The sequence below is a fragment of the Ascidiella aspersa genome, chromosome 3 (genome assembly GCF_963924565.1).
Source record: "Ascidiella aspersa chromosome 3, kaAscAspe10.2, whole genome shotgun sequence".
Classification (NCBI taxonomy): Eukaryota; Metazoa; Chordata; class Ascidiacea; order Phlebobranchia; family Ascidiidae; genus Ascidiella; species Ascidiella aspersa.
The window spans coordinates 15,158,345-15,171,147 of NC_139449.1; the positions used below are offsets into that span (position 1 = coordinate 15,158,345).

At 34.4% G+C, this 12,803-nt stretch overlaps 1 protein-coding gene across 3 annotated transcripts in view; it reads right to left on the reverse strand.

Annotated features, from left to right (window-relative positions):
• The window catches only part of LOC146160356 (VWFA and cache domain-containing protein 1-like), a 55,909-nt gene extending 43,380 nt beyond the window's left edge, over positions 1–12,529 (reverse strand). For 2 of the 3 annotated variants that reach the window (XM_083385686.1, XM_083385685.1), the window contains exons 1-12: positions 12,319–12,529; positions 11,959–12,021; positions 10,773–10,937; positions 9,543–9,751; positions 8,433–8,592; positions 4,806–4,935; positions 4,667–4,750; positions 4,316–4,459; positions 2,745–2,831; positions 2,037–2,165; positions 1,083–1,229; positions 68–273 (exon numbers count right to left, since the gene is read on the reverse strand). In XM_083385686.1, coding sequence (XP_083241812.1) covers positions 68–273; positions 1,083–1,229; positions 2,037–2,165; positions 2,745–2,831; positions 4,316–4,459; positions 4,667–4,750; positions 4,806–4,935; positions 8,433–8,592; positions 9,543–9,751; positions 10,773–10,937; positions 11,959–12,021; positions 12,319–12,462 — 1,668 coding nt within the window. In that variant the 5' untranslated portion in view covers positions 12,463–12,529. The remainder of the gene's footprint in view (positions 1–67; positions 274–1,082; positions 1,230–2,036; positions 2,166–2,744; positions 2,832–4,315; positions 4,460–4,666; positions 4,751–4,805; positions 4,936–8,432; positions 8,593–9,542; positions 9,752–10,772; positions 10,938–11,958; positions 12,022–12,318) is intronic. The other variant, XM_083385687.1, reaches the window with a different exon arrangement.
• Between the last annotated feature and the right edge of the window lie 274 nt (positions 12,530–12,803).

Here is a 12,803-nt window from a genome sequence, read left to right on the forward strand (position 1 = left end):
AAAACGTTGTTTAGCCCTCGGAACATGGCACGAGGTACGTGGTAACAGTTTGAGACAATCCACAAACCTGGGTGGTTTGAACAGAGTCCCCAACAGGTAAAACTTGTTTTACGATAAGAGTTTTATTGCCTCTGTGGCCAGCTTTCATTGATTCTATAATGTCTTTGACTCCTGCGTGTCGCTCAAGTTCGTGAATTTGCACAAACTTAGGATGGTCCGACACGTTACTCGGTCGGGGCATAAGAGGATGTGTAATTACCAGTCCTGTTCCATCTGCGTGAAAAGTTAATAATACCACAGTTCGAAAACAAATCTTTAACGAATACTCCATGAAGAATTGACATATAATAAAAAACTATTAAGATTAGACGCAACAAAAGTTAATTTTAGGACCTAACAATACACAAAGCTTTGGAACATAATTATTAAGGGTTGGAGAGTTAGACATAAAACGAATATCCAAGTACATAAAAAAGTAAATAGAATTAGGTCTTTTTTAGATGTTAAAACTAAATAAAAAACTACTCGTTCACAGAAATTCGAGCTATTTCTATATGGGCTGTGATTATTCTATGTTTAATAAGGCCATTTACATATCGGACAAAGCCATCATTGTAAACATCTATGGCTGTTTTTTGTTGAATAAATTCGAGGTGGTGCTACGCATCTTAAACTGAAACAAATCGAAAACTACAAAACTTGGAAATATTCACTTCTAAAAACGTAACACAATAAGTTATACTGTAGGATTTTTTAGCCACAAAAAGCTGCTAGCTAATCGCGTTTTAGCCAGGAAGCTTTACAGTGGCACATGGAAGGTGAAAAAAATCGGGAGGGGGGAGGGGGGTGCGCAACCTTTATGGTTGTGAAAGCGCTGTAGGTGTGTTGAGTTTTAAAGCAATTTGTGAATTTGAATAGTGTTAATAAGCGGTATAACATGCGACCCAGAAAGGCCCAGTCGTTTCGGCAACTTCGGCCCAATACACCCTCGGACGTAAAATAGGATTACGTTAACTAAGTGCTAATATCGAATGTTAAAAAAGCTATTATAGGTTTATGTGTAATTTTTATCTGCATTATACCTACAACAAAAACGTAGGAGTCTTCGCCGTTGTCTAGGTAATACGCATCAGTAAATACTTCCTGTAATGTTATATCCACTGCAACCACGCCAAACAAACCCTTGTTGTTGGGCCAGAACACTGGAAGACCGACTGTAAAAATCAGACCTGAAAAAAGTATTCCTATTTAATAGTTTAAAGTTAAGTTTTGATGTTAGCCTAAACCTAAATAGTCATCATTAGGGCGAATAAAAGGTCATTAAAATGCCATCCTACTGCAAAGTCTTTCAATCAATCGTTTTTATCAAACAAAAATTATGCAGAGGCAAACATTAAATACTACATCAAATTATATTAGATTCCTTGTTGATCAGATCCATTAGAAATGTTTTTCGTAGTGATTTTGAAGTAAAAGAAGTGTTTCGTTCGCTGTTGGAAAATGTTATTGTTCAAAAACATAAAAAAAATTCATGAGAAGTATAGTTAGTTACGGAGAGTAGCATAAATTTTACATTCATAAACACGAGAGGTAAGTTAAATGCAACTTTTCAATAAAAGGTAACTTTATTATGGCAGGTTTAAACAAAATCCAGGTATAGCCCGCTGTTTCTGGTGGCAAACTTTTTTTTCAATCGAATTGTATGATAGATTTTGTTTTTCTCGAGTTTTAACTATTGTAACAATACAAATAAACTGATGTAATAATTTTTCACTAAAAAAAAAACATTTTCTATTCGATGTGAATTCACTTGTTTGTTGCTCTTCGCAAAATAGAATCTCAAAATTATAATCCAATCAAGAAAACCCGAAAAGTAATAACTGATAGATGGCTTTGCATTATCAGAAACACACGTGTGGTGCAAAGGTTGCGAAAAGTCTCAAAAGATTTTGTCGTTGCAGCGAAATGAATCCAATTGAATGTTTTGGTAGTACTAAAAAATTGCAACAAAATGCATTCAATGGTGCAAACGTTACCTAATCCACCGGTGTCGACATATGGGACTGAAAATGTTGGTTTGGTTTGGTTTGTTATAATGTTACTGGAGTAAAAAGAAGAAAGTCTTTCGCGAAGATAAAACGGATCGGTGATTCTGAACGAAGTTCCTGAAAACAATAATACTTAGATAAAACAATAATATGAAGTTCAGATAATAAATATAGAGTTAAAGTATTAAATTGTTTTACTCGGTTTATAAATTCAATTGGAAAACCGCTAAAGCAAAATGCAAAAGATCGTGCTGAAAGCAACGTTGTTCGATTCTGACCTTAGTACTTTCAATGAATTCACAATAATTTATTTTAACACATTTCTTTCACATCGGAATTTAAAAGAAAAAAAGTTCACCAATATTGGTACTTTTCCCACCCAAAACCTCACCCTACTTGTCCGATATGAAACTGAAAAATGGCGTTTAAGCAAAGTAGCATATATTAGGTGTAAACGACGCAAATGAGATTAGACCTAACATTAGAGCACATAACTATTTCATGAATTAGATTACAAATAAAATTACAGAGGGTCTAACTTGTCAAAATAGGCAAAAAGTATTATATGGTTATCTAAGTTAATCAAAACTTAAACCTGAAGTTTTAAATTAATTGATAATAATAAAGAAAGTCTACATATATCTTGCTTTAAAAACTAAAATATATAAGTATAAATCAGTTTATTTTAATATTTACCTGATCGTGATTTGCTCTTTAAATCCATGGTATTATTCGTCAAACTGAAATTTTGTGATGAAATTTCCTCCAACATCGTCATGTTAACTGTGCGTTAATATTTAAAACAATAATAATATTAATCATAATAGCTGTTATATCATTTTAAACAAATGCCTTTTTAGCGGTTTATGCAGTTGATTAAACATTGAATAACGGCCTACCTTTTTATTGCACGCACGCAAATATACACGTAAGGGGTACCGTACAGCGGTTCTCAAATTTAACTTAAATGCAAAGAAAAAACAAGCAAACAAAACTACAGCGCAAGAAATTACCAAAACTTTAGGATAACAAATGAGGTGTGACGTGTGATATTTGCACTGGTAAGGCGTGTATAGAATAAGCTTGAAACTTTCATTGCTGCCAAGTAACACCGTAAGGTTTCCTCATCATGTTTTACGATAACTATATACCCTTAATCTCGAAAGATGTAATTGACTAGCTACAAATATTACAAGTACGGTCATCTTCAGTCGCATGTTTTGCGTTTTGGCTGCAACACAGTGGCTTTCTCTATTTATATTAATAAACAACCAATTGCTAGAGCAGTGGTTCTCAACCGCGGCTCCGAGTGCCGCACGCGGCTTCTAATCAACTTTTTAGCGGCTCTCATTGGAGTTCAAAAATAAAATGATTTATCACAAGTACATTTGCACACCAGTTCGCTCGACAAAAGCAGGGTTTTAGATTAATTGTTTGACTACGAAACTTTGTGACGTCATACCTGAAAGTGTGTATGCCGCCTAATCCCAAAAATACTGGATCGGCCCCTGCACATAATATGACACGATGCCAAAACAACTCTTAGGAACTTGCCAAGAAAATCGGACATATCAGGCTAAATGAGAAGAGGAACATTTCGCCTTCTTTGATGTGGTTTGTTGTTAATAATTAAATTTATCTTTAATAAACTGCTTGATATTTTTGCGGCTGTTTCTCCAAAGTTTACAAAGGTTGACAAATACTGCACTCGAGCCTTTTTTGTCGCGCGCCGAAGTAAATCAGACTTTAAAAATGTGATTGTTAAATCATAATCAGTCGCTACACTTTTGCTCTATTGGATTTAAAAAAGCACACGCCAGGAAATGATCATATCTGAAAGCATTCTATTGCCCCAATTAGATTTAGATAAAAAACGGAGTCACAATTAGACGCCCTTGAAAAATCATATCGACGCACAAGGTCGGCGCGACGCAATTCCGGTTCGGCTCCTTAAAATTTTAAAATTAACGGTTCAGGTTCGGTTTCCGTTCGGAAAAACTCATAAAGTTCCGGTTCGGGTCCGGTTCGACCCCCTGCATGGAAGTAACATGGAATACACGTGTTATACTGAAATTTGCCGTATTATTTACTTTTTCGTACATTATGAAGTATTTCAAAGATGGATAGGCAAATATTTTTCATAACTTTAAAAAATACTCGACTAAATATAAACAAACATTAAATATGGGCTCCTATTATCGTAAGGATTTTTACACATTAGTAGCTGTTTTGCACAATGAGTCATCACTGAAATTTTGTTTGGTTACCATCCATTCCAAGACCGTAGGTATGAATGGTGACAGTATTATTTAACTTCGCATTGCCTCGGTGTATCGCATTGTAGACCTCAGGTAACCTCCCATACATCTCTTTGGGTTTCCCGTCAGTAATAAACAGTATCACCCAATCAGCTTTAAAAACATTAATTAAAACGTGTTAAGATTAACCTTGGGTGAAAACATGTTGTTTTGTAGTTAACTTTTGGCTACAGTAAATATATATTCTATATTAGCAACAGTCGTTACGTTATGGGGAAAACTTAAACATATACAGTACAAACAATATTTATTTAAACTAGGATGACACACTTAAAATCAAGCATTAACTAAGCTATCTACCTGGTTCTAGAGACGTAACTTTTTGTTTTGTTGAGTAGATAAGGTCGAAAGCGTTTTTAAATCCAACGGAGTAAAACGATTCACCTAAACGTTGTTCGATTAAAGTGAATATTTTGTTTGTTTGGTAATGTTAACCTACCTCTGGGGTTTAAATGGCTTAGAAAATTCTGATTAAGAGCTTTTATGTTGTTTCGCGTGGCTGGCGCTAATTCCGTCTGAAAACAGCCTTCGGGGCGCATTGCAACGTTGTTAAACGCTACAAGACCAATCTGTTAGTGACAACCAGTCATAAACAAGAAAACAATAACTCATGGTTATTGCGAAAACACGTTTTACATATTAGAAATACTAAGAGTATAAAATAAACGTTGAATTTAAATTTATATTTAAAGTGTATATATGCTTCGTAATAAATGTCAGGAGCAAGCAAAAATAAATTCCCTATATTATTTTTAGAATTAGGGATTCAACGTAAATGTCTCTAAATCTAACACATTGAAATCGATTTCTCAAACTTTTGTTCAAGAAACATCTGAAGATGATTCCTATGTTTTAAGTTGTAGCCTATTTCAGATGAACGTCGTCTGCGAATTCCACCCCTCCTATGTAGGCCTAAATGTTTTTACCAATGATTAACCTGCTTTTTTGTAAATAGGTAGCTTTTTTCTTTTTTTTTACAAATGCGAAATACTAACCTATCATATTGTCGTAAAAAGTGTAAAAATAATATTTAAATGACAAAGTGAATGTGTAAAATAGGAAGATATCTCCTAGCCCTTGGCTTTAAATGGGAGAAAATATACTTTAGAGTAGAACCAAAAGCAACGTACGGCGTATGCTGTTTTGGTCCGATTTATTTATTTTGTTTTCTTTACAATGACGTAACATTAATAAACGCGACTGAGTACATAGCAAAGATAAGCTTTTGTTTCTTCAACATAAAATAGGTGTTTTTAGCTCTTAAGAACTGCTAATTTCGTTACGTTGAAGCCGGTTTGGTTAGCGTCTATTTACTAAACCGTGACGAGAATGATGTGGTGCCAGAATTACGTATTTCTTAGGGCCGACCATCGCCTTCGAAAAAATTGTAATGTTGTTGCCACTACAACACTGGCCGTATCCTTAAAAGATTTTATTTTAAATGTGTATTTCGATGACATATTTTAGACACAATACGGAAATCACTACCAAACGGTTACATGCTAAATTGCCACAAGTAATTTTAATTCATAGGTTATACAGCGAGATATGAGCATATTGACACGTTACGGGTCAACAACCATTTGTCCACCCGTGAACGATTTAGCACCGGGATTTATTTGTTTAATTACATTTCTATTAATTACCGTTTTCACACAGGCCGTTTCCATATTAGGTTTTACTAGTATTGTAGAAAAATATTTTTCGTTTCACACATAATCAGCAGCTAAAAGTATAGGGACGACCAGCTGCCAGTGCCATCGCTGTTTTTTTATTATAAGCTTATCGACCATATTGTGAAATACCAAAAAAACACGTTATAAGGAATTTCTTCTGACGAACGTGTTGATCCACGTAGTGCAATGATTGGGGAAATTAAAATGTTTTACAACTTTACACACTATTTAGCACTCTAGCCAGGATATTACGCTGTAACATTACTTTTTAGTAACATGGTAAATTGCCTTTTTAAATCATCGGCAATAACACGCGACTCAAGCAAATTACGCAGGGTACAACATAATAATAAGTAATATAGTTATTAATAGGCCACAGCTTGATGGAATCCTACATTTTGTTTAACCTATATACTCGACAATGATTTGACCCGGGGAATACGCATTTCTTTTGAACAAAGCGCCTTTGCCAATATGTAGGGCCCATTATTGTTGCTGCTTTCACAAGTGCCGTATCCTACTTTAATTGTGTAAAAGTATTTACTCGACCCATTTTATACACACTACGGAACATTACTTACATGTTAAATTACACATTCATTTACACTTACACTTAACTTGTACAGTACACACTAATATGGGGTGGTGATCAACAATCACAGCTTGATGTCTTCATACTATTGTATCCACGCAAAATCAGGGCATTGCACGAATGAACATAATATATCGAGATTATCGCAAAAGGCTGCACAATATTGTTGCAATTAAATACCCAGTTCAACATGGGCAACGCCTGGTGTTTTGTAATAATTTAAGGCAGATTAGCTAGCTTTTGATTTTTATTACAAAAGAATACCATTCAATACCAAAAAAGCAAAATCTTTTTAAAGATGTTAAAAATAAATAAAGAAATATTTAAAACGTTATAATGTTACCTACTTCTATATGGGCTTCAGTATTCTCACTACGCCTAACTATAACCTCCAACCTTACGCTAATAAGTCTTTAAGCATTCTATTGCAATTTTCCACCTCATATCTTCATAAACAAAAAAATGGGGTTATAAATGCATGAAAAGTAAAAGTGTGTGCCAGTTTTTATCAATATAATGCTACCTTCATCAAATATAATGCTACTTTTATATTTTTGCTTGGGTAGTAGCTAGTTTATTAAATGGTGAAAAATTTAAATGATTTGAGATCTATGTTTTTCAAAGGTTGTTTTGCTGGGTTGGGATTTTGCACTCGCCCGACAGTTGTGTGCCCTGAACCCTGAATGAACCCTGAATTATTGTTGTTACAGTCCAAATTTGCGAAAAATGCTAGTATAGACTGAAGGCTAATTATAGTGTGAATCACGCTTGCGTAACTAAAGAATAATAAACATCGCATTTAATAGTCGTTAAACTATCGAGGGCGGCAATATGAGAACTATCTGCAGAAGTGGTCCCAACCTGAGGGTCGCAAGAGATATCAGTGGGGGTCGCCGTGCACTATTTGTTGAACGAGAAATTGACTTAAAGACAAACAACATAAACTAATATTTTAGCGGAAAGAAGCGTGAACAACCGCCAGTCTAACAATTAAACTAGTCGTTTTTATGACGTCACCATTAGCCTTGTTTTCAATTTTGGACCAAAGTACATTATCATGCATTGTCTAATTCTAATATAAATAAAAATCGTGCATGCTTTTGGCGTAAATCTATGTAAACCAAAATTGGGGGGTCGCGTAGGTTTACGACCAATAGAAAGGGGCTTGGGTTGGGACAATAAAAATATTCGAAACCACTGATCTATACGCACCGAAATACCAAGGCAAGTTTAATTATAGGAAAAACAATTAGGTAGGACGTAAATTCGCAGATGGCGTGCCAACATTTTGGCGAGTGCTAATTGGTTGACACTCGTCCCACTGGCGAGGACAAGTTTGAATTTATCATCAACTCTGCACTGTGTGTTTATGTAATTTTAAAAATACATAATGAAAGAAAGGCTTTTAGACTGAGCATAGGGTATTCCATAGATAACACTACTATGATCCTTATATAGTAAAACTATGTTTGCAATTGAGAAATAGTGGTATATATACAAATATATATCCCAAAAAATTTTGTAAGGGTTTCACTCGAAGTGTTTCGACCTATTTTTTTTAACTTGGGAGAAAAGGTTGGGAAATACTGGATTAAACAAAAGCAAACACAAGTTGAAAGTGGGGGCAATTTTATCCGTCAGAAAATAATGGCATAGGAGAAAGGTTAGTTTTAAATTTCCTACAACACAGCCCTCATCTAATGTGGGTATGACACATTATATTACTAACAAAAAAACAAGGTAAAGTTATCTTCTATATAAGTATAAATTGTTTGTTTTTTAAAACGAGAAAGGTTACCCGATCTTTTGGTGTCATTGTTTCTAGAGTTGATGAAATTGCGCTCGTTGAAATATTTATTAAACGCTTGCTGTTAAATGTTTTTAACATGGAATGTGAGTTGTCCAGAAGAAACAAAATGTTCTTCGGTTTTGGTGATGCTGTTTCCACATACCAAGGCCTGGAAGAAAATGTATGTTAATGTGTCTGCTATAATGCCAAAGATTACCGAAATAAGAAAAAATACGTTAGCGTTTTTGTATCAAAAATTATTATTTGTTTTTATTTTTATTTTTTTCTGTCTTCCTACATTTTACAATAGTTAGGGTACAGTTGCCACGCGCATAACAAAGCCTATGTAGTTGAACACGTGACTATTTACAAACATCGAATTATAATGAATTACTATTCTGTTAGGCATTAAATTAAAGAAAGTGTGATATAACCTTCAGTATAAAAAAACAGTAAAGTTCCTAATGAAGTAAAATTGATTTTTAGAGTTTTGTTGAGGTATCAAGTTATAATTACTCCATTAGTTCTTTATTTACAGTAAGTCGAACCGTCCGGGATAGTTTAAAAGTTCCAGTTAGGCTTTTGTTGGAGTTAAAAAAAATTTGCGTTACACCTATAAGCGTGGTTCAGTAAACGTATAGCAAAATTAATATTGAATTATAACTCGTATTTAAGTTCCATGAAGTGATATAAAAAACCGTAGTCAATTATTATTAAAACCTCTGAACAATAAAAAAGTAACACTATATTTCATAAATCTATATGACTTTCTTTTCCATCATTTTTCGCTCCGTTGCAGCATAGTTCTGTTTTTTGTTAATTATACCGTAATTACGCGAGTTCTCTCTCTTATATCTAGTACCTTTTTCAGCCTATATCTGGAGGTATTTTTATCGTTCACATTTATTCAATAATAATTAACCAGTATGATATAAATTACGTTAAGAAATACAAGTTATTATGTGCTTTGTAAAATATTATTAGCCAAACATATTTTTTTAAATAATTTGCTAACGGCGTCAAATAGAACTTGGTATAGCTGTAAAATATAACTGGTATATCTATATCTATTAAAAAATTTTGCCGGATTAAACTGTTTTTTTTTAAAGAAAAACTAACCTATTTCTTGGATCTGTTTTCCCGCACTCTGTTAAGCGCAAGGCAGGGTAAAGCGACAAAATACCCTGATCTGACCCCACGTATTGCCATTTAATATCAGGAATCATTTTCTGATTACGCTGCATTTGCTCCAGTACTTTTACACTCAGCGATTGAAACGTGGTGGGAGATGTGGGGGCGATCACTTCACATAGTTCATGTAGATCCACCTGAAGTATGTCAAGGTAAAGTTAAAATGAGTATAAACAAATCCCAATAATCTAGTGTTTACCCCGCTGAAGCAGAAGTACTGACAAAGATTCAAATTCTTAGGCACCCTAAAAATACATTTGCGCCAATGCTTGTAGTATAATTACGACTTTTTCCGATTTGAACGGCAAAAGAAGAAAATACATTTCATTATCCTTAATTGATTTATTGTATCCATTGACAATTTCTTTTACTTAACTTAAAAAACTGTTTTGGCTTGAATCACCTTCATTTTTTTCACAAAACAATATTATTATAAATTGCTATCAAAAATCTCAGTTTCTTAGTCAACAGATAGCTGCTGATCGACTAGTTCAGAAGCTCTCAAACTATGCGTGGCACAATTATTCCGTGTCGAAACTCAACAATATTAATAAAATGCTTTTAGATATTATTATTCCTTGAGGTGGGATTTGAACTTAATATTACATAATTGTTCTAGTTAATTAGGATTTAACAATAACATTTCTCAATTGTGATTCACTTCGGCGTTCGACAAGTAAGGGCTGGCGTTAGTTATGTTAGTACCAATATATTGTAGATACTCAAAAAGTGATAATGCCGCAGCCTAAACGCAAATATGCGATAGAAGGTGTTTGATTGATAATTAAATATACAATAGATTCTACTTCTATTGAATAGAAGTCGATCAAGACCAGACGTCATTCTTTCGTGTACCTTACATTTCGGGAAAAACTTGCCACTTATGTTTTACACTTTTTGTCAAATTGCTTTGCGAATACCATGTCTTCTTTTAGGGGCTAAGACTGCTCGTTAGACTATTCCTGTCGCGGGCCTAAAACAAAGCCGGGTCACATATTTTCGGTATGAGGACAGCGGATTACACATGTAATCTATAAAGTAATATATTACCGTATTATTATAACAAACATCCGTTTATCCCAAAACTCGAAACTGTTCTCAACTAAGAACTTGTAAGGGGTCGAAATTAAGCTACTACCACAAAAAAACAATAACAACCTTGGTTTTATAATTAGAATTGTTTCTCAGTGAATTTTTGCTGTATCGACAGCAAGGTGTCCACTCGTTACCAAAGCTTTCGGCAAGTGAGGATTCAACGCTGTCCCTCAGTCGAATAGCTGCATTCACACGCGACGTGATGGCTGTTGATATTTCTTCAGACAACTAAAAGTTAATAGATCAAATCTAAAATGAGCTTTTTAATTTTATAACATGGTTTCTGTTACTAAAACACTGGTGGGTAATGTGTGAAATGAGTTTTTTTAGCTGCTCCTTAAAATTCTGTCAATATTGGTAATAGAACGAATTCAGGAGTTTTGCCCGAGGAAATGCCATTTTATTATCTAGGTCAGTTTTGGTTACTTTTTTTAGTTTTGTTCAACTCTACCACAGATTGCTGGATTCCTTTCAACCAAAAATTCCGATGGTTTCAAGCCGAGTGCTTTTCAGCCTTAAAGCCGAATAAACTCGCACTCCTGAGCATGGCTATGTCAAATTACCTCATTTGCCAAATTAATAGAACGGCAGTTATCTAGTAGCCTACTCGGTTTCATGGCGTCAAGTAAGATTTGGCACGAATTAAAGCCATTTAATGTAGTCGGATCAGGTATCCTTTTTTACAGACAAAAGAAAAAAGTAGTGTATAAATTATACTAAGTTGACGAAACTTGTTGATAGTTCCAGCACGGCACCTTCAGGCTCAAAAGATTTACTCAAAACGCCAACAAACTTGATTCATAAGTAAAAATAACAAAATTCATTTAGGTACCTAAATAAATAAACAATCTAGAAAATATGAAGATTAATCTTGTGCCGAGTTTTAAAAGAGGTCGCGGACTGGCAAAATTACATTAGCTGACTTGACCCCGAAAACATTTCAGAGCATCGCAAATAAAACGCTTTTATACAGTTTGCAAAACAGTAATTGTAATTAATAAGGTTGTTAGACGGCGCCCTAATAGGCTGCAAAAATCAATTTAAAAGCTTCTTTTGTTTTGTGTTTGCTTTAAAAATGTTAATATGCACTTTTGCAAAAATTCTATTGAAATCAAGAAACGCTGATTTATGGTAGTAGGGATATACATTCTGGCATAAACAATGTTTGTATATATGACGACATGAAGGTATACAAAATTGCACTAATCAATTAATTTTTCAGCTACACGTTAGCTTTCTTTATACTTACATTTGTCACAAATGTGTGTCCGTCCACTTTCCGGTGACCAAAATGAAGTTTATTAACGCTTTCCTACAAAATTTTAGACTATGTTAGCAACTGTTTTTGGATTACCCTATAAAACAGTGTTTAGAACCTGTGACATAGTGGTCCAAGGGGCCCTTATGCTAATCAAATGAACTTTTTTAAGCACAAAAAAAACAGTACTACAAAATAGTAATGTTTGTGACCAGGACTAGTGCACATAAAACTGATTAACCTTAACTATACTTTTTCGCCGGTCAAAAATGTTTTATTATCGCAATGTTTGGTAGGATCCCCCAAACCGCCCCTGAAGTGTTAAAAGTAACCTCATAGTTATCTACAAACCTGTACTAATGAAACTCCCAGGGTGTCGTTAATCAATCTTTCAACATACGACGCAATGACATTGACGTCAGCATATATTGCACGTGTCTGTAAACAATGTGAAGATATCCAAACAACCAGAAAAACAAAACCGTTAGGTGTCATTTCAAGGTTACAACGAAATGCAAAATGTTGGACTATTATGTAATTACTTTTTTTTACAACACAACAGGTTTCTGGAAAAAAGAGCAAGTAAGACATTTTGCATACTAAATCTTTGCATTTACTAGCAGTTTATATTCTGCCCTGTCTCGTCTAGAGCAGGTCAAGGGTTGTAGATGTAAGGTACAAAGTTGTACATCTGTAAGTACCCGGAAACCACGAAAGGAACCCGAGAGCTCTACAAAGATAGGCATCTTTTCTAAATGGAGGCCATGGACGACGGACGTGTCAATCGGTTGTTTGGGGGCAGTCTTATAATTTAAATAAAATGTAAACTACAGAAC